The sequence below is a fragment of the Bubalus kerabau genome, chromosome 4, assembly GCF_029407905.1.
Source record: "Bubalus kerabau isolate K-KA32 ecotype Philippines breed swamp buffalo chromosome 4, PCC_UOA_SB_1v2, whole genome shotgun sequence".
Classification (NCBI taxonomy): Eukaryota; Metazoa; Chordata; class Mammalia; order Artiodactyla; family Bovidae; genus Bubalus; species Bubalus kerabau.
In genome coordinates this window covers 91259880-91287188 of record NC_073627.1, presented here as the reverse complement: position 1 = coordinate 91287188, position 27309 = coordinate 91259880, and the positions used below count along the sequence as shown (strand labels likewise).

The 27309-nt window shown below is 37.9% G+C and overlaps 1 protein-coding gene across 1 annotated transcript in view; it reads left to right on the top strand.

The window, feature by feature from the left end:
• Positions 1 to 27309, top strand: part of ADAMTSL1 (ADAMTS like 1) — a 1145195-nt gene that overhangs the window by 703666 nt on the left and 414220 nt on the right. Inside the window, exon 6 of the mRNA XM_055577966.1 lies at positions 16193 to 16238. Coding sequence (XP_055433941.1) covers positions 16193 to 16238 — 46 coding nt within the window. The remainder of the gene's footprint in view (positions 1 to 16192; positions 16239 to 27309) is intronic.

The window sequence follows — 27309 nt, the reverse complement described above, 5'->3', positions numbered from 1 at the left end:
CCCCATTGTGTTCTTGGCACCTTGTCAAAGATTAGTTGACTGTATAGGCACAGGTATGTTTCCAGACTCTTTATTCTGTTCCATTGGTCTATATGCCTGTTTTTGTTCCAGTTCCATACTGTATTAATTACTATAACTTTGTAATATAGTTTGAAACCAGGAAGTGTGATGCCTCCAGCTTTGTTTTTGTTGTTCAGGTTTTGAGTTTGATAGTATTCCCTCTGGGTTTTTTGGAAGAATTTAAGAAAAACTGCATTAATTATTTGTAAATGTTTTTTAGAATTCACCTGTGAAACCACCTGGTCCTGGACTTTTCTTTGTCATGAGGTTTTAGATTACTCCTTCAACATTTTTGTTTGCTATTGGTCTGAACTAGAAAAAGGAGAACAAACTAAGCCCACATTTTAGCAGAGGAAAGAAATAATAAGAACTAGGGCAAAAGTAAATCAAATAGAGTATAGAAAAGCAATAGAAAATATCAACCAAACCGAGAATTTGGTTTTTGAAAAGATGAAATTGACAAACCCTTAGCTAGCCTGAGGGGAAAAAAAGAAAGAAGATGCAAATAAATAAAATCAGAAATGAAAGAGGAAACATTACGATGTATGCTTCAGAAATTAAAAGGCTGATAGGGACTGTTATGAACCATTATGTGCCAAAAAATAGGAAAACTTAGAAAAAATGAATAAATTCTTAGAAACGTATGACCTTTAAGACTGAATCTCAGTTTTTATGCATTCAGTTAATATTTGTTGAACATCTACTATGTATTAGACAAGTTCCTAGGTATAACTTAGGATATAAAGTTCAAGGAACAGGTATTTGCTATTGAGAATTTATCATAATATTGAGTTTCTACTGATTATAGTTGCAATGTATTTTAAGAACTAAGAGAATTTCTCCCAGTTCTGTAAATAGATAATACTCTGTGGGCTTCCTGGGTGGCTCAGTGGTAAAGAATCTGCCTGCCAATGCAGGAAACATGGGTTCGATTCCTGGATCAGGAAGATCTCATAGAGAAGGAAATGGCAATCCACTCCAGTATTCTAGCCTGGGAAATCCCATGGATGAAGGAGCCTGGCAGGCCACAGTCCATGAAATCGAAAGTCAGACACCACTTAGCAACTAAGCAACATTAATCTGTAGCAGTGGTTCTTAACCCAGCTGTACTGTAGAGTCACCTGGAAAGCTTTATAAATAATACAAATATCAGGGCTCCACCAAAGACCAATTAAAGTAGAATCTCTGGGTTGGAGGCCTACCATCAGTAATTTTGTAAAAGCTCTTCTAATAACTTTAACGTGTGTCCACTGTTAGAACTTTAGAACTGTTGCTCTATTGGATGGCATGATAGTGAAACGATGACATTTGTCTCCAGCCATCTAAGAATTTAGAGGCTGGAGTAATGAAAAAAGAATATATTTTCTGGTAAAGAGATTTATTTATGTTTAACATTTCTCAGTCAGGTTTTTATGAAATGACTTAATCTGCAACGTGGGAAGAAAAGTCATAGACACCAGCATGTCAGGATATAAAAGTAATGGTTTGCCACTGTACTCCTGTGAGCCATGGTGATAACCTTTCTGAGTAGTTCTCCAGTTGTCTGTTATTATTCAAAATCAAGAGAGCTTCCCTGGTGGTTTAGCGGTAGAGAATCTGCCTGCAGTGCAGGAGACACGAGTTCAGTTAGATTAGGAAGATCCCCTGGAGAAGGAAATGGCAACCCACTCCAGTATTCTTGCCTGGGTAAAACCCATGGACAGAGCAGCCTGGTAGGGCTGCAAAAGAATGGGACATTACTTAGCAACTAAAACCACCACCCACTCAATATCAGCCTTGCCCAGAGTGGTGAATAGACTTAGTATTTTCTCAAAAATTTTTCCATTCCATTATTAAGCCTATGGATATGACTCTGTAAGCCTCCAGGTTATTAGTGAATAACTAAGTTAATGCCCAGTAACTGGCGTGATTTATGCAAATCCTCTTGGGATCAACTTTCCAAAATCAATTCCATTAAAATTTCTTTCAGCAAATTTTTAAAATTTATTTTTAATTGGAGTATAATTGCTTTGCAATGTTGTATTAGGTTCTGCTGTCCAACAACATGAATCAGCTCTAAGTATACATATATCCCCTCCATCTTGTGTCTGCCTCCCACCCAACCGCATCTCACCCTCTAGTCACAGAGCACTGAGCTGAGCTCCCTGTGTTAATACATCTGCTTCCCACTAGCTAGCTATTTTATACATGGCAGTGTATATATGTCATGGCTACTCTCTCAATTAGTCCCATCCTCTCCTTCCCCCACCCATGTCCGCAGGTTTGTTTACTACATCTTTGTCTCTATTCCTGCCCTGCATATAGGCTCATTAAATTTCTCAACCATAGAGTTTAACTTTCCATCTTCAATTCAGTATCTGTCATTATCCCTGTCCCCCACCAAAGACTTCTTTAATTCTGTTTCCTCTGTTTGAGCCCAGTTTGTACAACAGAAAAGGGGAGTTTATCTGTTTTGCTCCATTTCAACCACTGAGTGTGGGGGATGGGGAGTAGAGGAAAGAAAGGATGTGTGTGTGTGTGTGTGTGTGTGTGTGTGTTTATGTGTTTGTGAGAGAGATTTAAAGAAAAAGAGACACCAGATATTAAGAGCAAAAGAAAAACAAAGAGAGATGTCAGAGTTACATACACTTGGGAATGAATTATTTACCTCGAGACAGAAAAAATAAGTATAGAACAATAAATAGCATCATATTTATGTGTGATCATCAGCCAAAGCCCATAACTACATATGCCAAGTTCAAATAGCTTAAGGGCCAGCTTCTACCTTTGCCTTTGGAGTGGGGCTTACTAGTCAAGATAAGAGATCCCTTCCTATGGGAAGCAGTCAACTATTTGGGAACCTGGATCTTAAAAAAACAAAACAATGTATTTCATTGTCTCCGTTAGAAACTTTATCCTATTTTGTGAATTATCCTTTTTATTCTTTTATGAAACTACTAATTGTGACTCTTGGCCCTACTTTTTTCTAGCTGTGTGACATTGGATGTGGGATTTAGTGCCTCATCTATGATGTCTTGAGCTTCCCAGGTGACGCTGGTGGTAAAGAACCTGCCTGCCAATGCAGGTAGATCGAAGAGACCTGGGTCAGAAAGATCCCCTAGAGGAGGGCACAGCAACCCACTCAAGTATTCTTGCCTAGAGAATCTCATGGACAGAGGAGCCTGGCAGGCTACAGTCCATGGGGTTGCACAGAGTCAGACATGACTGAAGCGACTTAGCACACACACACTATGGTGTCATGTGGACAGTGCTTGGAACAGATTAGGTGTTCAATACATATTTATATTGAAAGAATGTCTAAGGTGCCTTTCAACTCCATGTCAAATATGGGACCCATTTTGCTGTAAGACACGAAGAGGAGTAAAAACTGCTCTGAATATGAATAGTTTTAAAGAAAAATGTTGTGATTCTCCAGGCTCTCATTTTGCATCAGACATCTGGGTGATATGGGCGGATTGAAGAACTTTTGTCTGTAGCCAAAATAATTCATAAATTCCCAGCTCCAGGGTTGTATGGGGTGAGGTTGTGAGAGTCCTAGAGTTTCATAATATACATTTTCCTCATGGGGAAGATGGAAAAGTTGGACTTGATGTTGCTAAAACACATTTGTTTTTATTCTCATTCTTTGCCTCTTTTGGCTACTGAGCAAGTGTAAGATCATTTGCAAACCTTATGGCATGTGTGTATGTATTATAAAGTGCATGTCCTTCCTGCTGGTGGATCTCAAGCCAAAGGCAGCAGTTCCTCAGCCCCCACCCCTTGCCCTCTCTCCAAGGGGACAAATGCATTGCAGAGACAAATACAACTTTGAGTAAATATGTGAAAGTAAACATGTCTGTAGAAAAGAGCCAAAGTGTCTTTCCTTTACTAGCTATTTAATTTCATTTTAAACTTTTCATCTTTGATTTATTTTAGAAAGATTTTAATTGGGTTTCAGGGTCAAAAATTAGATCAAACATGAGGCCAAAATTCCTCTGTGACCTGAAATTATCCGTATAGCATTTTCTTCTGTTCTGCACCTTCATCCCTCACCTTCCTTCCTTCCTCTCTCCTTCCTTCTTTCCTCTGTTCCTACCTTTCTTCCCTCTCTCCTCTCTTGCCTCTTTTCTCTCTTCCTTCCCTCCCTCCCTCCTTCATTCCATTTTTCAATAAAAGCTTGTGGAGTGCTAACATGCTTCGCTGGCCTCTGGGGCTCAGAGATCACACAAATAAACTACAAAGCAGAAAAACAAATAGGCAAAAATACACTTAAAAAAAAATCCTTTTCTGAAAGTGACACGCATCCTGGGTGGTTGCAGGTCTGTGTCCTGATCCTTTCAACTGGGGGCCACGCTACCAACTCTGTGCCCCTTCTCCTGATAAGCCCTCTTCTTACAACGCCTCCCGCTGCCCCTGCCCACAAACCCTCAGTTGTTTAAAGTTACTTCAACCAGTGACCCCCCCAGTCTCACTTTGCTGTATTTCTAAGGCATTGTTTTCACCATTTTTAGTGACTTTTACATAGCTTGACTTGTGTTATAGCTATTTATAGGACCCTGTCCTCCACTAAACTATCGGCACCTTATCTTGGCTTTCCTTTATAGCTTCCTGTTTTGCACACAGTAGGTTCTCAGTCAAGATTGAATGAATTGACTGAATTGACTGTGGGGGCCAGAAACCTACTGCCATACTTTGAGAAGCTGGGGTAGGGAGGGAAGGCTGTTTTGTGTTTTTTTTTTAATTAATTGATTAAATAATTTTTGGCTGTGCTGGGTCTTCACTGCTGTGCAAGGGCTTTCTCTTGCAGTGAGTTGCAGTGATTGAGGGCTTCTCTCTAGTGTTGGTGCAGGTCTTCTCATTGTGGTGGCTTCTGTTATTGTGGAGCACAGGCTCTAGAGCACGGACTTCAGTAGTTGTGGCACGTGGGCTCAGTAGTTGTGGCTCACAGGCCAAGACTGTTTCTTGAATTCTCCCTTCTCCTGTCACCCTCTTGGGACTCAAATGGCCCATAATGACACCCCTCCTAAGACATCACCTTCATAAGTTACTTCTGTCTCTCATCAGTTGGTCCCTCTGTCCAGTTTCTCCATGTTTAGTTTCCAGACCATGCCCATTAGTTGTTGATCCTACATTGTACTGACTCATAGACTTCTTTACAACTTAATTATAGCTTTGAGAAGGGTCAGGGAGTGCTCACTGCTGTACCTTTCACAATGTCTGCCTTAGTACTGGCTCCCATTGAATGCTCAATAAGTGTGTGAAGTGACTGTGAATCAGAAAGCATTCTACCAAAGCCTGTGAACCCGAGCATCTTGCCCAGGGGCCCATCTTCACTTTGAGATGGTGCGTTGTATATTGTCTCATTAGATTATCTGAGCAGTCTACTTGGAACAGTTTCTGGTCCCATTAGAAGCTGGGCATGAGCACTGTGCTTTCCAGTGTCATTGTTCTTGCGTTCTTCTCTCTTGATTACATGGGCACACTCCTCACTTTCGTAACCCTAGCCCATATTTGTGAGAACTTGATGCTTTGTTGTAGCATGTGTGCCTTTGAAGACAAGGCAGAGATATGTAAAATCATACTTGTTTGGGGAAAAAAATTGGCACTTGTTTTTCTAGTCATAATTTAGAACATACCAAACATTCATAATAGTGAATAAACCAATTGAAAACTCACAGGACAAACTCCAAAATTCAGTCTATAATATCCTCTTGGGTTTAACTTTTAATTGAGCAGCTTTGCAGACTCTGAGCTGCTGCTCAAGAATCTGTAAAAATATAAAGACACTTTCCTTAGTTCCCTAGGGTCAAGAGAAGAGCAAATATCCAGAGATGTCATCTTAGACTGTTTTCCCTGAACCTACATGGTTTCCATTTATATTGAATTCAATCTGCACATGAAGTTATAGTAACTGTCTCTGTATACATAAATCCGAGTTTCCAAGCTGGCACAGCCTTCAGAATGTTTTTATAATGAAAGATTAGCATAGAGCAGAAGTGTTGAATTGTAAAACTAAGGTTACAAAAATACATTACCTATGCCAAAGAAACACTTTCACATCGAGGACTCAATTTATGGCACTGTTTTTCAGGGTGAGATTTCATTACCCCCTCTTCAGTTTAAAATTGTTTTCAAAATGCAGCTTTGGGGCGCACTCTTGTTTCAGTTCTTTAGGCTGCGTCAGAGTTCCTGGCAGATGGAGAAGAGCTGGTATGACACCACGGCCATGTCTGTTCCCAGCCAGCTCACCTGATGGATGATGCCTGGCTGCATGCCTCCGTGTTGTTTGTTGTATTATTACAACAGAAAGCATTTTCAAAAGCTGCATTTATCAAGTTGTCATAATAGTTTGGCTTGCATATCTAGCTAGCCAGAAAAAAAAAAATAAATCTCTCCCTTAGCACTGATCTGTTTGAGCTACGTGATATATCACACGCAGGAGGCAGTGCAAAGCAATGACATCCTCCGCGAGATTCCGGGACGTTTCAACTGAGTGCTTAATAGGGGAGATGTTTTTTATGTTTGCATTGGTATGTCTCACAGCACCAAAGACCTCTGTGTCCTTGTTTCAAAGGCCCTTTTCCACAGGAGGCTGTGTGTGTGTTGAGAATACATTACTCCTAGAATTTTGGTGGCTTTGTCTGATGAAGGAGCTTTAACCTCAAATGGGAGGGAAAAAAAAAAAACAACTGAAGTTTGCTATGAAGAAGGTCAAAGACATTTTTTTATATTTAAGATCAGCATTTCATAGGCAAATGTTACCAGATTAAACATTATTTGTTATGGATACTCTTGTAAGTGAATTTGTTATTATTAGACATAGGTGGTTGTCTGGGAGCACATGGCTGAGGGGATTGGGTGCATAGAAGAAGATTCATATTCAGAGTCAATAAACATTCATTAATGTTTGTTAAAAATACTTCTATTAGTATTGATAAACAATCCTTGGAAGAAAAGTTATGAACCAACCTAGATAGCATATTGAAAAGCAGAGACAGTACTTTGCCAACAAAGGTCCGTCTAGTCAAGGCTATGGTTTTTCCTGTGGTCATGTATGGATGTGAGAGTTGGACTGTGAAGAAGGCTGAGCACCGAAGAATTGATGCTTTTGAACTGTGGTGTTGGAGAAGACTCTTGAGAGTCCCTTGGGCTGCAAGGAGATCCAACCAGTCCATTCTGATGGAGATCAGCCCTGGGATTTCTTTGGAAGGAATGATGCTAAAGCTGAAACTCCAGTACTTTGGCCACCTCCTGTGAAGAGCTGACTCATTGGAAAAGACTGATGCTGGGAGGGATTGTGGGCACGAGGAGAAGGGGATGACAGAGGATGAGATGGCTGGATGGCATCACTGACTCGATGGACGTGAGTCTGAGTGAACTCCGGGAGTTGGTGAGGGACAGGGAGGCCTGGCGTGCTGCGATTCATGGGGTCACAAAGAGTTGGACACAACTGAGCGACTGAACTGAACTGAACTGACTGAAGGATGCATACTAGAACATTTCTATTATTTAGAGATATAGTACATCATTAATATACAATATAAACATAGTCATCTATAGACACTTTTTATTGGGATATAATTGACATAAAATGTTATACAAGTTTAAGGCATACAAGTTGATTTAATCCATATATACATTGCAGTATGACTGTTAATGTTTTCTCTCATGTCACATAAATTATTGTTGCTTTTTTATAGTGGAAACAATTAAGATCTAGCCTGTCAGCAGTTCTGAAGTTTATAATGCAGTCTTGTCTATAATCACTAAGCTGTTCTTTATCTCCAGGACTCATTTATCTACTAGTTGCAAGTTCATTCCCTTAAAAGACATCTCTCCAACTTCTCCACCTCCAGGATCCTGGTAGGATTCTACTCTCTGTTTTTATATATATACTTTTTGAAGAAAGGACAGTGTTGAATTGACTCCTATTTGGACCAAGTGTCACACAAATTAAGTTTCTACATAAACAAGGCTCATTTTGATTCTCATGAAAGATATTCTGTTTTAAACATAGAATAAAACACAGAGCATTAAAGAATGACTTTTTTAAGCACAAGAGTGAGACAGAGAGATCTAAGGGGAAAATGAGAACTTGAGACTTGGGAGAGTCACAGGGTTGACATGTCTTCTAACTCCTTTTCTCCCTCGTGCAAAGCAAGACCACTGCTAACCATCTGCGGTGCATGCACCTCCAGTTCTAATGCCTAGGTTTTCTGCATCCAGCTTGACCCATGGATTAGGATAGTGAGCATCTGAGGATAGCATTACACACAGTGTCCACAGGTTCATATAACTTCTTTTTTAATGGTCAAATTCATTGGTATCAAGTGTCAATTCCCAAAGGAAACTCTTATGATAATGTGTCTATGGAACGTGAAAAGCAGCCCAACAGTGCATTTGCACTTGGTTCTCTTGGGTGTTCTCAGAATTTGTTATTCCTCTTGAGGTCTTCGTAAAAAGCCCCAGAAATGGAGAAGTATTTTAACTGGCTCCTAGGGGACCCCCTCCTGCTCTCTGGCTCCCGTGAACACTGAAAGTTTCACTTGAAGTGAAGGAGGAAAGCAGTGCTCTAGCACTCCATGAAGCCCTGGCTGGGGCTCTCAAACTGTTGGTCTTGTCCAAATCACGGTCGTTTTCGGACCCACAGTCTAAAGGACACAGTCTTCCTGGCGTGAGTTGCTGATATGGTTTCAGGCCTGTTCTCTTGTAAAGAGCACATAGTTTCCTTTTGGATGATTAAAAAAGAGAGAGAGATAAGCAGATGAACACTCTTATTTCGAAATTCATTGCCCATGAGTCCATATTTGAAAGGCAGGAGGTACTCAGAGAAACTCAGTAACCTGTTCTTACTTAACGGCACTCTTTGGTTTTAGGTAATCAAAGGCAAAGCTTCATGAGCCTAATATAAGTGTTATTGTCCTTAAGAACTCTGGTATTGAAAGTACATAATTACCAGATTTTCTTGAAATGATACACTAACACCAAGGATGAGTCTGATTATTTCACCAGAAGAATCTGTTTGCTTAGAGAAGAGATGAGAAGAATTTGTAATTTAAATCGATGTATTTTATCAGATTTTTTAAATTCTTAATGAGAGATAAATCAAATATACCTTCCTCTTTTAAAGACTTAAGTAAGCAGGGACAAAAAAAGCCAACAGATGGCTAAAGCCTAGAAAGGGAGCTTTTTAATTTTCTATGGCAAGTCATCTCTTCCAAGATTGTTAAATTATGGTAATTGAAACTAGGATAACATCAGGATTTTAGGTATTGGAGGAGTTTGGATGGTTTGTTATGTGTTAATTGGAGACCAATAAAGTATTCTTCAAGCCTATACTAATCTCATTATAAGTGAATTAAAGTTTGAGTAATTCACAAACAATAGCTTGTAATTGAGAAAAGGAACTTAAGTCGAAATTAATAAATGACTGGTTAGGAGTGAAGTGCTGATATCAATAAGGAACTCTCTGTTCAAATTTGGTTTCAAAATATATTTTTTTTATATTTTGTTCTTTTATACTTGAAGGTTTCTGATTCATTAATTGGTCCAATACTTAACTCACTAAATACAGTCCTGTAACTCTCATAGTTTGCATTGAGCAGGCGAATTTACTTAACTCATTTGTTATTGATGGCCTATAACTTTCCTCGGAAACCATTTTGGACTGAAATTTCTAATGCTTGTTTTCCTTTCCAGAGGTGAATTTCATTTTGTTAAAATGTGAAGAAAATCATTCAGCTGTTTTATATTAACAGACTATTTTTTTAAAGAAGTTTTAAAAGGGAAGAAAATATTTTTTACTGCATAATTCTCACATGAGGCTTTTGTGCCCAGATAAATGCCTTGGATGAAGAAATTCATGCTTGGCAAAAATTAAAATCCTTGTGGTGAAATAGTCACTTTGTTACTTAAGTAAATTTTGTATTCAAATTTATTAAACTTGAACTTTTAAAAACTGCAAGTTTTTTTCACTGAAGTTCTTTAACACTACATTTTACTGAGGAGTGTGGTCCTCTTAGAGATGTTGCAAATTTACAGAGTGGATCTAGATGTCATTTACTCACTGGATTTCTCAGAATTGAGAAGCAGGTGGTATACATTGATGTGGAAAATAAGATGCAGTGAACTCCTCAGCTCAGCCTCCCAGATTTGATCTACTGTTAGTATTTTACACATCTTAAGTACGTCTTGTTCCTTTTGTATTATTATTGTTTTCTATACTTTATTTAGGCAAACCTGAGTTCCAATCCCTAGTTCTCTCTTTTTATATATATGGTTTTCAGCCTCCTAGCCTTTCTCAGCCTCACTTTTCTCACCTATTAAATAGGAGTGATAAAACCTTCCAGTTGATGGAAGAGGTAGAGATAATGTGCACAGAATACCTAATACTGAACCAGATATCTATAGTACTCAATATACATATAGTAGAGGTTAGTATTAATATTATTGTCCACAATTAGGTAATGTCTTTTAATAATAAAGACTTTTCCAAACTCAAATATTACTGCTTCAATATCATTGTTGTTTAGTCTCTCAGTTGTCTGACTCTTTGCAACCCAATAACGTGTAGCCCACCAGGCTCCTCTGTCCATGGGATTTCCCAGGCAAAAATAATGGAGTGGGTTGCCATTTTCTTCTCCAGGGTTTAATACCATATTTCACTCAAATAATCTCTCACTCAAAAAGTAATATAATACAGTAAAAGGAAGACTTAATTTAGCAGCAGAATTAAATTATTTGCAAATCATTATTAGGTGTTAGATAATTGCAGGATGTTCTTTAGAAATAATGGTAAGTGTTTTATTTGCTGTGTTTGTTTTTGTTTTGCATTTGCTAAATGAAAAGCATTTAATTCAGTCTTTTACATTGTATACTTGTATCTCCTATTATCCAAGGATGCTTTTTTAAAAAATTATTGAACTATAGTTGATTTACAATATTCTGTTAGTTTAAGGTGTACACCAAGGCATTCAGATATATATATATATATATATATATATATATAGAGAGAGAGAGAGAGAGAGAGAGAGAGGGAGGTGTAGATATAGATGCCTTTCAGATTATTTTCCATTATAGATTATTACTAGATACTGAATATAGTTCCCTGCACTATACAGTAAATCCTTGTTGTTTATTTTATATATAGTAGTGTATATCTATTAATCCCATATTCCTAATTTACCTTCCCCCTGCCTTTCCCCTTTGATGCTCATAAGTTTGTTTTTTGTGTTTGTGAGTATGTTATGTTTTGTAATTTTTAGATTTCACATATAAGTGATGTCATATATTTGTCTTTATCTGATTTACTTCACTTAGCATGATAATCTCTCGTTCTGTCTCAAGGATGCTTTCAAAACATGCATAAGTATTCATACTTTAAAATATCTAGGAAAAGGCTGATTTAAAGTATTGAAGTAGGTATGTTTCTGCTTTTGGGTGGGGTTTTGTTTTATTTTTGCAAGCATTACCTCTATAATAACCCCTTGGTGTTTGAATACAGCTTGTGTGAGTTATCTCAGTGATCACAACTTTCAGTCAGTTTGGCTGCTCAGTCGTATCTGACTCTGTGACCCCATGGACTGCAGCACACTGGACTTCCCTGTCCATCACCAACTCCTGGAGCTTGCTCAAACTCATGTCCATCGAGTCAGTGATGCCGTCCAACCATCTCATCCTCTGTTGTCCCCTTCTCCTCTTGTCTTCAATCTTTCCCAGCATCAGGGTTTTTTCAAATGAGTCAGTTCTTCGCATCAGGTGGCCAAAGCATTGAAGTTTCAGCTTCAATATCAGTCCTTCCAATGAATATTTAGGACTGATTTTCCCCTTTAGGATGGACTGGTTGGATCTCCTTGCAGTCCAAGGGACTCTCAAGAGTCTTCTCCAACACCACAGTTCAAAAGCATCACAACTTTAGGCAGGGCCATTTCCAGATCCAGTGATATCCAGCTGACAGATGAGGAAGCAAAATCTGAGGGGCTGAGAGACTTATACAAGGGAAAGAGCAAAATCTATAACTCACATCATCAAACTCCTAGTTCAGAACTGTTTCCATTAACCTTTCAGGGAGATGAGGTTAGGAAAATAAAAGGAGGGTGAAAAACATAGCATTTTAAAGTCTTCATGATTAATGCCAGAGTTCACAAGCAAGAAATCATCATTGGATCACCTTTGTTTTAACTGCCTCAATGGGTCCCCTTTACCTACTGGAAATTCATGGCTAGAAGGCATTTTTATCTCCTGCAATTCCCTGTATACACCCAAAACTCTATAACTGCTTGAAAATGTAGAAACACACCATATCTTTTCATTCCTCTGAATTTTTGCCTTTGGTTTCTTCTCCACGTATCCTTCATCTCTTTTAATATCTATTATATTTTTACATCTTTTACACAATTACTTTGTTAAATGTCTGCATAATGCTTCTATATGTGAAGCACTGTTTGAACTGCTTCACAAATATTGGTTACTCCTCAAAATAATCCCAGGAGATAAGTATTACTATTCCATTTTACAGATGACAGAACTGAGGTATAGAAACTAAGGAATAAGAGGCAGGATTTCAGAAAGGAGACTCTGCTTTCAAAGTGGTTACTTTTGACCACTACACTATGTCACATATGCTCCAGGAATTTCAAAATCAAAAAACATACCACATTCAGCCAACACTGATGTCTACATGGCATGCTACCAAAGATCTCCAGGTCATAGAATTAATTACCATGTAAAATTTATCATAAGCTGGAGCCTAGCTCTCATCTTTTTAAACTCAGAAACCTGATATATTTTTAGCAATCACATAAAGAACAGATCCTTCTCTTGGAGGTAGACTCACAGTGACTTGGCCTGTGAGATTAATATTTAATTAAAATGCTAATTTATTCACTTACAATGAAAATTATTTACTTACATGTCCATAACATGAACCATACCCATCGCAGCATAACCAGCCCCTCTGCCTCTTAGCAGTCATATAAAAAAAGACTGCTCTTGGCAAATGGCTTGATCAACATAGTATTATAATGAGGGATATTTCTGGAATAAGCAAAAAGCTCACTGGCAGCAGGTAGGTTGGTATGAGGCATCTGTACTGTGATGGCAACTACCTAGCTAAGGGGATCAGGAGGATCACTGGACATTAGCCTGGGCCTTTGTTGGACAGGGCACTGACAACCTAGTATTTCTTCCATTCTCCTTTTTTCTATGATTCTGGCCAGCCTTGTCTTTCCTTGGTCCCATTCTGTTGTTGAGTGCATATTAATATAGTCAGTCTGGTTATAGTCAAGTCTTCAAGCCTAGGACTTTTCTCTCTCTCTAAGATAGCCTTTGGGTAATTGTATTTTACCCAAAGGCTGAGTACCAAAGAGTTGATGCTTTCAAACTATGGTGCTGAAGAAGACTCTTGTGAATTCCTTGGACAGCAAGGAGATCAAACCAGTCAATCCTAAAGGAAATCAACCTTGAATATTCATTGGAAGGACTGATGCTGAAGTTGAAGCTCCAATACTTTGGTCCCCTGTTGCAAAGAACTGACTCATTGGAAAAGACCATGATGCTGGGAAAGATAGAATGCAGGAGGAGAAGGGGACTACACAGATTGAGATGGTTGGATGGCATCACTGACTCAATGGACATGAATTTGAGCAGACTCTGGGAGATGGTGAAGGACAGGGAAACCTGGCATGCTGAAGTCCATGGAGTTGCAAAGAGTCGACACAACTGAGCAACTGAACAACAGCAATCATATTTTCAGATGACATTTTCTGTTTGATAGTGTTCTGAAGATCTAACACAAATACTATCTAGCATTTCTTACACCAAGTCAGAATTATATGAATAATTTTCTTAACAGTGAAGACTAGGTCACACTCATTCTTCTTTATATTCCTAGAAGTAAATGCATTGAGTTCTATTGAACTCATAATAGAAGTTCAGTAGATGTGTGTTGAACAAATTGGGACAGTGAAGCATCACAGTTGTGTGTAAGCTCTAAATGGCTCAGTTTCAAATCTCAGCTCTACTATTTACTAGTTGTGTGATTTGGGCAAGTTACTTAAGCGCCCTAAGCTTCCATGATCTCATCCATAAAATGGATCTGATGTTAGTACCCTGTCTCTTAGGGTTCTAATGTACAAAAACACCTCAGAAATGTACCTGGAATTCCATAGTTATTTATTGTTAGTATAATCATTCTCTCAGAATTTCATATTATATTTTACTTTTTTTTAAATGTGACTTATTTTGAAAAGAGCAGATTACTACTGTTCTTATGCCATCATTGAATGGTTCATCAAAAATTGATTGTTTCTGTTCACAAGAGTTCAGTAAAATGGAAACTCCCTTGTATTGCTGGTGGGAGTATGTAGTTGTACAGCCTTTATGGAATACAATTTGGCTATATTTATCAAGAGCCTTATAAAAGTTCATTGCTTTTAGTGTCATAATTCCACTTTTAGAAACTTGTCTTTTCTAAAGACATAGGCAGAAACTTGGATAAAACATACATGGACATGATTTATCACACTATCATTTATCAACCCCTATGTTGGAAATTACTTACATGACAAGAAACAAAAGAATGATTTCACAAGTTACACCATTCAATGGAATAGTATGTAGCTCTCAAAATGATGTTTTTAAAGTTACTTAGTAGTGTGAGAAATACCTTCAAAAAATTTAAGTGGAAACAAAGCAGTCTATAAAATTGTAGAAGTGGTGTTATTTCCTCTGAACTGGAAAGAAATTAATATATCAAAATAACAGTAATTATCTTTACATGAGACAACTATGGGAGTATGGGATTTTTTTCTTTGAGGTCATCTTTCTTTTCTAAAACCTCTACAATGAGCATGTACTTTAGCACTGAAACTATTGCTTTAAGAATTATGAATTTTTGTATCTTTAAATGTGTAATTTTAAGAAATACAGCAACAAATAAGTACAGTAAGTCCCCTACATATAAGTTCTGTTCCAAGAGCACATTCATAAATCCAATTTGTTCATAAGCCAAACAAAGTTAGCTTAAGTGCCCAACTAACACAATTGACTATACAGTACTGTACCATAATAGGTTCATAATACTTTTCACATACATAATACACAGACACACACACAAAACAAACACAAGAAATAAAAAGCTTCTAATCTTACAGTGCAGTACCTTGAAAAGTACAATAGTACAGTACAACAGGTAGCATACAGGGCCTGGCGTCTACTGAACAGGCAAGGAGAGTTACTGACTGGAGGAGGGAGAAGAGGCGGGAGATAGGAGAGCTGAAGTGTCGTCAGTAATAGGAGATGAGGGAAAGCTGCAATTTCAGTCATGCCTGACATTGTTGGCACGAGTTCTTGTTCTTTGCTGGATTCCGTTCTATCTATCCTCTTGAAAGAAGAATCCAGTGATGTCTGGACAGTAGTTCTTTTTTTCTCATCATAGATGACACAGTAGCACTGGATTGCATTCTGAATGGCTGCTGCAACCTTTGTATATCATTCTATGTTCCAGTCCTGTGCCTCAAAAGACTAACAGTGCCTCCTCAAATGAGGAAAATCCCTTTGCCATTTACCCCATCATGACTCTCACTGGTTCTTCAGTTACTTCTTGTTTCTCTTTATCCTTTCTCTGGGCCTCCAATTCCTGGTGCTTCTTAGCAGGACCAGCTACATCTCTGCTGTTTGTATGCTTCCTGACATCCTGGGCTTGAAATAAAGATACTGTGGTTCTGTGCTCTATACAGTACCTTACAGTTAAGTACACAAAAGCACAGCCACTTGTAAAGGATTCACACAGGTGGCAATGTGCACCAGACCCATGAGCTAGCTTACGTGATTGGCTGTGTGAACTCACCTTCACATCTTTGCATGTGTTCAACTTGAAGGTTCATATTTAGGGAACTTGCTATACTTATTTTGAGAACTTTTGAAGCAAAATTAATACTTAGTTTCAAGTCTAATGGAGAAGTCAATTTGCGTATTCAGCTTCTTTAGATCTGCTCTATTTAGTTATTGATAGTAACTCCTACAAGGGCATACTCAAAAGAAAACAGAGGCTCTTATACTGGTATTAAAGAGGAAAATGACTTTCAAGAGAACCATTGAAATCTGGGGCCTTTCGTTGGTGGTAATGAGTTGTTTTTTTTTTCCCTTCCCCCAGGAGCTGTGAGGGAAGAAATATCCGATATAGAACATGCAGTAATGTGGTAAGCATTAACCTTCTATGATTGTGATAATGTATTTTGTAAGCCCTGAATAATGCTAAGCAGTCTCATGTATCCTGAGCAGATATCAACTAATTAGTATATTACCAAGAGTTATTTATTTCATGGTATATGGATTATATACATTAAAAAAATAGTTATTTTTAACGTTCCTCAAGACAAACTTTTAATCACTTGGCCAGATTGAAACTAACTACACTATTTAAAAATAAGAACTGTGTTTCCTCTCTGCTTTCTGGCTTCACATCTAGGTCTCTTGAAAGCAAAAAGAGAAATGAGAAAAGAGAAACCACTTGGGAATCATGAAATAAACATCAGTTCATCAAACTCAGAGTTGATAAATTAATTCGTTTAACAAATACTGTTCAATACCAACTGTATGTGAGGCACTGAACTACTACAAAGATCAATAGCATGTGGTTGCTGTCTTAAAACATCTGTGTTATGGTAAGGGATATAGCAAGAGAAGATAGATGCTGACAAATGTAGAAAGAAAGGGATTACGTTCTTGTGGGTTAAAAGCAGAGAGAAATCTGAAGGGCCTTCCAGAAGGAGGTGATTTGACGTAGGGCTGAGAAGCCTAGGAAGGCTGTGATTGGCCCAGACTAGGTGGGAGGAGATGATAGCCAGTCCAAGTGGAGGAGACATAACAGGCAACTTTGGAGACAGGAATATTGAAGGTGTGTTCTGAACACGAATTTAAATAGGATTGTGCTTAGCAGTATGTAAGAGAAGAATTGAAAGATATTTTGAAGTTACACCATGAAGAGATTTGAATATTAAGCTTCCAAGTTTATTTTCCTTCAGTGACTAATGGAGGGTTGTGCTTAGCAGTATGGAAGAGAAGAATTGAAAGATATTTTGAAGTTACACCATGAAGAGATTTGAATATTAAGCTTCCAAGTTTATTTTCCTTCAGTGACTAATGGAGGGTCACCAGAGTAGGATATTGTTGAGTTCCACTTTGGGAAGTTTAATTCTGTAATGATGTGAGGGATGCACTGGTACAGAAAACAAGTGGAGAGCGAGAAGTAATGAAGGCTGAAAACAGGAGGAAATAGATATAAGAGGTCAAAATTAAAGTCACTCTGTAAGACTTCCCAAGTAATTTAGTTAGAGTGATGACTTGTAGTGGGAGTAAAGGAATGTTTTACATGCATGTTTAGAGCTCTAGTGCTTCTGAATCAGTTTCTTAAAGATGTTATTTTTTGTTGTTGTTTGCATGATGGGCATCTTCCTTATTCTGATCTCAGCTCAAATGCCACCTCTTCAAAGAGATTTCTTTGACTACTTTATCTAATATAGTTGTCCCATTGCTTGGCCCCAGCTCTCACAATAGTCAATCAATCATATTTAGCTTTTTTTTTTTTTTTTTTTTTGACTGTGCAAGCTCTTTTTTGCCCAGTGTGGGCTTCTCTAGTTGTGGTGTGTGAGCTTAGTTGCCCCTAGGAATGTGGGATCTTAGTTCCCCAACCAGGGATCAAACCCATATCCCCTGCATTGGCTGATGGACTTTTAACCACTGGACCACCAAGGAAGTCCCTATCTTATTTGAGTCATTATTTATGTTCTGTTCCCTGACTCTAGAATGTAAATTCCTTAAGCATAGATAGAGTGTTGTTTACCTTATCCACTCCTTCATCCCTAGTGCCTAGAACTTATGTATATATCAAGCATACAGTAAATATTTGTTGAATGCAAAATAAGTACTGGTCTTCTAGAAGAATGGTGAATGTCATTATCAAAAGTGTGAACACTGAGAGTTTTGAGAGAAAAGTGAAAGTGAAAGTCAATGAGTCATGTCCAATTCTTTGCGACCCCAGGCTCCTCTGTCCATGGAATTCTCCAGGCCAGAAGCAGTTACTCTAGTGTATCAGGAATGAAATCAAGATGGCAGTACATAAAGCATATTAACAAAGAAATGGAATCTATAGGTCTGTTGTTCTTATAAAGTGTTAACAGAGACACTCCATCATTTGTAGAGCCACAGAAGGGTGGGAGGATGTGTTGCTTTTTTTTGTTTTGTTTTTTAAATAAGAGAGCCTTGAGAGATGAGTTTGATCTGGACGGCAAGCTTGGTGATATTTGCAGGTAAGAGTAGACCTGATGCCACAGGTCCCAAAGCCAACATTGGATGACAAGAAGAGAAGGAATCTTGATAGAGGGAAAGGACATAAACTCTGTTCTTAAAAACAGACACAAATTGAGAAAGGCACAAATTGAGGATATAGAAAACTTTTGAAGACCACGTTGCTGTAGCAGAGGGGGTTCAACTGAGATTAGAGAACTTGCTCTTACAGAGAACGTGGTCCAGAGTCTGTTAGGTCTTAGTCTGGCAATACTGAGATGCCCCCCCAAAATGTACAGTGGAATCCACATATAAGCAATATCATACAATATTTGTCTTTCTCCGTCTGACTTACTGTACTTAATTTGGTAATCTCTAGGTCCATCCATGTTGCTGCAAATGGCATCATTTCATTCTTGTTTATGGTAAAGTAATATTCACTGTGCATATGTACCACATCTTCTTTATCCAAATAGTACAAATGAACTTATTTACAAAGCAGAAATAAAGTCATAGATGTTGAAAGCAAACTTTTAGTTAACAAAGGCAAAACAGAAGTGGAAAAATAAATTAGGATTTGGGGATTAACATATACACATGACTATATTTAAGATAACTAATAAGGACCTACTGTACAGCACAGAGAATTCTACTTTAATACTCTGTAATAATCTATATGGGAAAAGAATCTAAAAAAAGAGTGGATATATGTATAACTGGTTCACTTTGCTGTATGCTTGAAATTAACACATTGTAAATCAACTATACTTCGATAATTTTTCCTTTTAAAAAAGCGAGATGGACAGTAGAGGTGACCCCTGGCCAGAAGACAAATGAGATGAGAAAGACTAAAATGGGTGAACAGTATAATTTTGTATAAATGCCTGACCAGGAACAAAAGTGACTAGAAGGGATGATAATTAGAAGTAGAAGCAATTGTTCAATAGAATATTTTGCCTAGTTCATTTCTCTATCTCCATTTAAGATACTAGTGACATATAACATAACCCATAGCATTGTCTTCTTCACCATGCACACACACACACCCCTCACTCAACTGCCAATTAATTAAAAAGATCAAATAGCTGTGGTGACTTTTATTACATTTTTTAAAAATTGACAGTTTGTTGTAGTTACAGTATGAAAAAATTTTGGTATAAATATACTATAGCTCATTGGTTTTCTTTTTGATCCTTTTTATTGTGGTGATATATATGTGTGTGTTATATATGTATACATATATATATATATATAAAATCATTTTAAAGACACACAACATAGAAAACAAACTTATAGTTACCAAAGGAGAAGGAGATGGGGAGGGATAAATAAGGAGTTTGGGTGTTAACATATATACACTACTATATTTAAAATAGATAACCAATGAGGACCTACTGTGTAGCACAGGGAACTGTATTCAATATTTTATAATAACCTATAAGGGAAAAGAATCTGAAAAAATAGTGATATATGTATGTATAACTGAATCATTTTGCTGTACACCTGAAACTAACACAAAATGGTAAATCAACTGTACTCCAATTAAAAAAACATACACAAAAGCAAACATAATGAAAACATTTTTAATTAAATGAATTATAAAATATGAAAAACACACAGACATGATGTTTTTAAAGAAATCTCCTTAACTACCATTCATTTTCTTTCAAGCTTTAAGGACAATAGAAAGGGTCCAGACTATCCTAAGTAGATGTGAATGCTTAAAGCATCATGAGCAGATGTCTGCCTACTCTTTCCTTTAAGATTTTCAGAAACAGCCCAAAACTTCCTTGTTATCATTATGAGCATTTCCCTGGACAGATGCAGGCTAAGGCTGACCTAACATTACTTAAAACCAATAGCATGAACCAACTCTTTGCAGCTTGTAGAATCAAACTGACACTGAATTTTTTATGAGAACCTAGAGTCTTCAAGTAATTCAATGCTTTTTTTTTTGGCTTTTGACCATGACAGAAGCAACACTGCCAAAAATACAAACGAAAAATTTCATAAGAAAGAATTTTTTCATAATCACATTCCAATTTTTTTTTCAAACTAAGAAGTTCAGAACAGTTCAATTAAATATTCCCCTTTTAGTTGCTTGTTTTGGAAAAACTTGAGGGCCTCTTATTAGTTAAGCCTCTAAGGTCACTTGTTAATCCCTGGACAGCTTCCTAGGCCTCTTCTGAGCCACTTCTTCTCCAGAGATTCACTCTGTATTTCTATTCTTTGTACTGCTATATACAGCATTTCTTTGGGTTCTTGTTCCCCAAAACTGAAAAGAGAAAAGATCTCCTTAGATTACCAGTTTTTCTAGCTCAACTGAATTATCAGCTCATGTGCTTTTAAGGTTTTATTGTTAATCACTGTATAGACAGAGTATATCAATATAAGAAAGTTAAAGTTTCCATAATGTTCACATGGTTATTGGAGTCATGGTACCTTCTTCTACTGTTTCTACCTGATCCAAGCAGGCTATTTTCATTCCTAAGGATGTAGTTCATCCAGTTTTTCCCATTGGATAGTCCCTGCTCTTTTTAAGAAAAGTGACAAGGCTCTCTCTGAAAGAAGAAGCTAAGGATAGGGACTTCCTTGGCAGTTCAGTGGTTAAGACAGTGCACTTCCAGTGGTTGGGGGTGCAGGTGGGTTCAATGCCTGATCAGGGAACTAGGATGCCACATGCCACATAGCACGGCCAGAAATAATTTAAAACAAACAAAAACTAAGGATCACATCAGGATAAACAGTGGGTGTAAACCCAGCAGACCATTCAAGTGGGTTACTAGGTCTCAGATTGTCCCTGGATCCTCTCAAAGTTCTCCTTAGATCACATTTTCCTGTTTATTCAAATAACCTCAAATCTCAACGCTTTGATCTTAATTAGATGTTTAAAATTGACTTCCAAAGTGGTGAGAGGAATGCTATGTGTCTTATAAACGGTTTCTTCATCACTGTCCTTAATCTTCACTCAAACTGAGATTTAAGAGATAGTGACCACAGTTAGCATCCTATTAAGCTAAGGTGCCTGTAGTAGCTGATGGCATTCTTATGTTCCTTATTGAGATTTTATTACTCCACTGCAGCACTGTACTGTTCTTAAAAAATACTCTTGCAGGATTACAGTTGGTAAACCACATTTCCATATCTTTTCTAAAAACTCTCAGGGAGCAATCAGAAGTGGGGGTGAGGTGGGTGGGCAGGGATTTCTGTCTTCTGAGGAAATGACTGAAACCATTAAAAGCCTTTTTAGCACATGGAGACAAAACATTGTTCATTCCAAGAATAACTGACCATGAGAATTGTTCTCAGGACTGGGGTATATTGATGAATAGGACCAAAACCTAATTCTCCTGAAGCTTTCGTTCTAATGGAGGAAACCAGATTACAAACCAACAGAGAAGTTATTCAAAGGAAATAATATCAGGTAGTGATCAGTGCTCTGCAGAGAATTAAATGATCAGTGGTGACTTCAGATTGGAAGGTTGGGGAAGTCCACTTGGGGATGGACATTTGAATGACAGGAAGAAAAGAACTGTGGTAATATCAGGGGAATAGTGAATCAGAGAAGAGGAACAGCCAGTACAGAGGCTCTAAAGGATGAAGGAACGTAGTGTGTTCAAAGAAAGAACAAAGTCAGTGTAGAGACTAGTGTGCAAGGAGAAGAGTATTAGAAGATAAGAAAAATAAAGGTGCAGTTAGACAGGAGCTAGATCATGCTGGGTGTCATAAAGTGTTATAGTTTTAGAGCCAAGAGGAACTACTGAGACTTTTAGGGAGGGGAAAATAAAGTTGTACTCAGGATTTTAAAAAATAGGTTTGGCTGCAGGATCACTCCAGAGATGGATTGCACAAAAGAGACTGGAAGTAGACATTCCAGTTCAGAAGCAATTCCAGTAGTTTCCCTGAGTACTAATGGATGCTTGCACTAAGTGGACAATGGTAGGAAGATGTAGACTGTATTTAGAGGGAGAATGTCTTTTCCTAAGTCACTTGGCTTTGTCCTCACTTGGATACAATCCACTTTTATGGTCTACAGCATCATTACTATCAAATGTCTTACATGCAGCTTTCCAGCAAGAGACAAAGGCATCAGCTATAATGGTCAGATAGGACAGAGTGGTCCTGGGCAAGTTTATAACTTTGGGTGCCTCAGTTTCTGCACCTAAATAACAAGAGGATTGAACTAAGATTTCAACGATCCCTTCCAGCTCTAAAATTCTGTAGTTCTTAAAAAACTTTATATCTGGACTATTGGATCTAAACAATGAATATATCTGTGTTGGTTTTGTGACTGACAGTACTGCATTGAACAGATTTATCCAGCAATAAAGTAGGGTTAAATCGAAGTGCACGCACATGGACTGTAGAAGCAAAGTTCTTGTCTTTGGTGTAGACTTTGATCAGCCATCTTAACCAGTTATTCTCATCACTGAAGTTGTAAAGGTTCATGGCTTTCATAACATCCTTCATGTGGTTATTAATGATGAATGTAAAATAAATTCCCATTTGATCCCGTGTCCATTTTTCTCATCAGGTCTTTGTATAGCATAAAGTAAGGGCACATTTGGTGCTTTATGTCATAGTGGAACAGAAACTCATGGAAGGAAAGAACATTCTGCTATAGGACTTTCTTGGTCAGAATTTTCTTTTATTTATTTATTTAGTTTAATTGGAGGTAATTGCTTTACAATATTGTGGTGGTTTTTGCCATGCATTCACATGAGTCAGCCATGGGTGTACATGTGTTCCCCATCCTGAATCTCCCTCCCACCTCCCTCCCAATCCCATCCTTTAGGGTCATCCCATTGCAGCAGCCCTGAGCACCTTATCTCATGCATCAAACCTGAATTGGCAATCTATTTCACATATGATAATATACATGTTTCAATGCTGTTTTCTCAAATCATCCCACCCTCGCCTTCTCCCACAGAGTCCAAAAGTCTGTTCTTTACATCTGTCTCTCTCTTGCTGTCTCACATATAGGGTCATCATTACCATCTTTCTAAATTCCATATATATGCGTTAATATGCCATATTGGTGTTTTTCTTTCTGACTTACTTTGCTCTGTATAATAGGCTCCAGTTTCATCCACCTCATTAGAATTGATTCAAATACATTCTTTTTAATAGCTGAGTAATATTCCATTGTGTTTATGTACCACAGCTTTCTTATCCATTCATCTGCCAATGGACATCTATCTAGGTTGCTTCCATGTCCTAACTATTGTAAGCAGTGCTGCAATGAACACTGGAGTACATTTGTCTCTTTCAGTTCTGGTTTCCTCAGTGTGTATGTCCAGCAGTGGGATTGCTGGGTCATATGGAAGTTCTATTTCCAGTTTTTTAAGGAATCTCCACAGTGTTCTCCATAGTGGCTGTACTAGTTTACATTTCCACCAACAGTGTAAGAGGGTTCCTTTTTCTCCACACACTCTCCAGCATTTATTGCTTGTAGACTTTTGGGTAGCAACCATCTGAGTGCTGTGATATGCTACCTCACTGTGGTTTTGATTTGCATTTCTCTGATAATGAGTGATGTTGAGCATCTTTTCATGTGTTTGTTAACCATCTGTATGTCTTCTTTGGAGAAATGTCCGTTTAGTTCTTTGGCCCATTTTTTGATTGGGTCATTTATTTTTCTGGAATTGAGCCGCAGGAGTTGCTTGTATATTTTTGAGATTAATTCCTTGTCAGTTGCTTCATCTGCTATTATTTTCTCCCATTCTGAGGGTGTCTTTTCACCTTGCTTATAGTTTCCTTCATTGTGCAAAAGCTTTTAAGTTTAATTAGGTCCCATTTATTTATTTTTGTTTTTATTTCCATTACTCTGGGAGGTGGGTCATAGAGGATCCTGCTGTGATTTATATCAGAGTGTTTCGCCTATGTTTTCCTCTAGGAGTTTTTTTAAATTCTGGTCTTACATTTAGATCTTTAATCCATTTTGAGTTTATTTTTGTGTATGGTGTTAGAAAGTGTTCTAGTTTCATTCTTTTACAAGTGGTTGACCAGTTTTCCCAGCACCACTTGTTAAAGAGATTGTCTTTTCTCCATTGTATATTTTTGCCTCCTTTGTCAAAGTTAAGGTGTCCATTATCTCTGGGCTTTCTATTTTATTCCATCGATCTATATTTCTGTCTTTGTGCCAGTACCATACTGTCTTTTTTTTTTAAGGTTTTTAAAATAACATTTATTTCTTAAAAGTTAACATGTGCATAATACGAAACCAAAAAGCACAAGAAGCAAAAAACGAAGTCATTCAGAATCACAAGCAGTTTACCGTGACATGTCCTTCTAGGTCTCGTTTGTGTATCTTCACAACTAAGCATCCATTTTTATGTAATGAAGACCTACAGTTATGTATCATGCTGTTTCACACATCATGAATATTTACCATTTCAAAGTCCCAAAGCTATGAGTATTTTGATAACCAAGAATACACTACACCAACTCAATCTGGAAGGAAAAAAATGTAATCTTGCCTTTCTTGGCAACAAAAATTTCAAAGACAAAAATGGCAACAGGCCTCTAGATAAACATATTGGCAGAGCTATGATTAAAATACTACATCCCCTTAATGTTCAATTAAAATGAGACATAAAGCAACAGAGCACACAAAGCATAATAGTTCTAGGAGGGTTCATCATCTGATCGAAACTATTACGATGTTAGCAAGGAGGTATGCTTCTGCTGAATTGTTAAACAATGCATTCCTATAGCACAGCCAGGAGATGCACGCACATCAATAGTTATCATCAAAATATAAACGTGAACACAGCCACATACAGCCCTCCCTCTATACTTCCTTCCTCCCCTCAACTGCCAACCTAGATGAGCAAGTCCTGATGTACATTTCTCAGAGAAGGTATAATAATTCCAGGTCCAAGATGCTGCCTTTTTAAAAAAATCAATTCTAACAAAGATATTTACAAATTGGTTAATTCACTAGCTCTACTTTATATCATACATTGTCACCTCAGGACATCTAAAAAGCCTAGATGTTGCAAAGTAATGAAGCTTGTCCACAATAAGCATAGGTACTTCACAAAAATGCACATACAGACCTATAGTTAAAACCTAAAACTGTCTTCCAGATAATGGGAGCTATTAGCCAAGAGCCCTTCCCCTCACCCTTCCTCTTACTCCTCCAGCATTTCAGCGACTAAGTACCAGAGTACATCTAGTTCTAAGAGGTGGATTAACATAGATACTCCCAGAAGACACAGCCCTTCCTAAAAGCCAACAAAAGGGCATTCATTAAGGGGTTATTTTACTACTTCTACTTCTGATATACTTTGGGCATTAGGACTTGCTTGTTAATACACAGCAATATTAACTAAAATGCACAAACAGAACAATGGGTAGACAATCTGAACTTGTCTATAAAGACTGATGGGCACAAGCCCTTCTCTCTGCACTTCCTTCCCTGCCCCCCACCCCCACCACCCAGTAAACTTCAGCTTACTCCATACTGTCTTGATGACTGTAGCCTTGTAGCATAACCTGAAGTCAGGCAGGTTGATTCCTCCAGTTCCATTCTTCTTTCTCAAAATTGCTTTGGCTATTCAAGGTTTTTTGTATTACCATACAAATTGTGAAATTATTTGTTCTAGTTCTCTGAAAAATAACATTGGTAGCTTAATAGGGATTGCATTGAATCTATAGATTACTTTGGGTAGTATACTCATTTTCACTATATTGATTCTTCTGATCCATGGACATGATATATCTCTCCATCTATCTGTGTCATCTTTGATTTCTTTTGTCAATGTTTTATAGTTTTCTATAAATAGGTCTTTTGTTTCTTTAGGTAGATATATTCCTAAGTATTTTCTTCTTTTCGTTGCAATGGTGAATGGAATTGTTTCCTTAATTTATCTTTCTGTTTTCTCATTGTTAGTGTGTAGGAATGCAAGGGATTTCTGTGTGTTAATTTTATATCCTGCAACTTTACTATATTAATTGATTAGCTCTAGTAATTTTCTGGTGGAGTCTTTAGGGTTTTCTATGTAGAGGATCATGTCTTCTGCAAACAGGGAGAGTTTTACTTCTTATTTTCCAATCTGGATTCCTTTCATTTACTTTTCTTCTCTGATTCAGTTCAGTTCAGTTCAGTTCAGTCGCTCAGTCATATCCGACTCTTTGTAACCCCATGAATCACAGCACACCAGGCCTCCCTGTCCATCACCAACTCCCGGAGTTCACTCAGACTCATGTCCATTGAGTCAGTGATGCCATCCAGCCATCTCATCCTCTGTTGTCCCCTTCTCCTCCTGCCCACAATCCCTCCCAGAATCAGAGTCTTTTCCAATGAGTCAACTCTTCGCATGAGGTGGCCAAAGTACTGGAGTTTCAGCTTTAGCATCATTCCTTCCAAAGAAATCCCAGGGCTGATCTCCATCAGAATGGACTGGTTGGATCTCCTTGCCGTCCAAGAGACTCTCAAGAGTCTTCTCCAATACCACAGTTCAAAAGCATGGCTAAATCTTCCAAAACTATTTTGAATAGTAGTAGTGAGAGTGGGGATCCTTGTCTTGTTCCTGACTTTAGAGCAAATGGTTTCAATTTTTCACCATTGAGGATAATGTTTTCTGTGGGTTTATCATATATGGCTTTTATTATGTTGAGGTATGTTCCTTCTGGGAGAAGGCAATGGCAACCCACTCCAGTACTCTTGCCTGGCAAATCCCATGGATGGAGGAGCCTGGTAGGCTGCAGTCCATGGGGTCGCTAGGAGTCGGACACAACTGAGTGACTTCACTTTCACTTTTCACTTTCATGCATTGGAGAAGGAAATGGCAACCCACTCCTGTGTTCTTGCTTGGAGAATCCCAGGGACGGGGGAGCCTGGTGGGCTGCCATCTTTGGGGTCACACAGAGTCAGACATGACTGAAGCGACTTAGCAGCAGCAGCAGCATGTTCCTTCTATTCCTGCTTTCTAGAGGGTTTTTTTTTTAATCATAAATGGATGTTGAATTTTGTCAAAG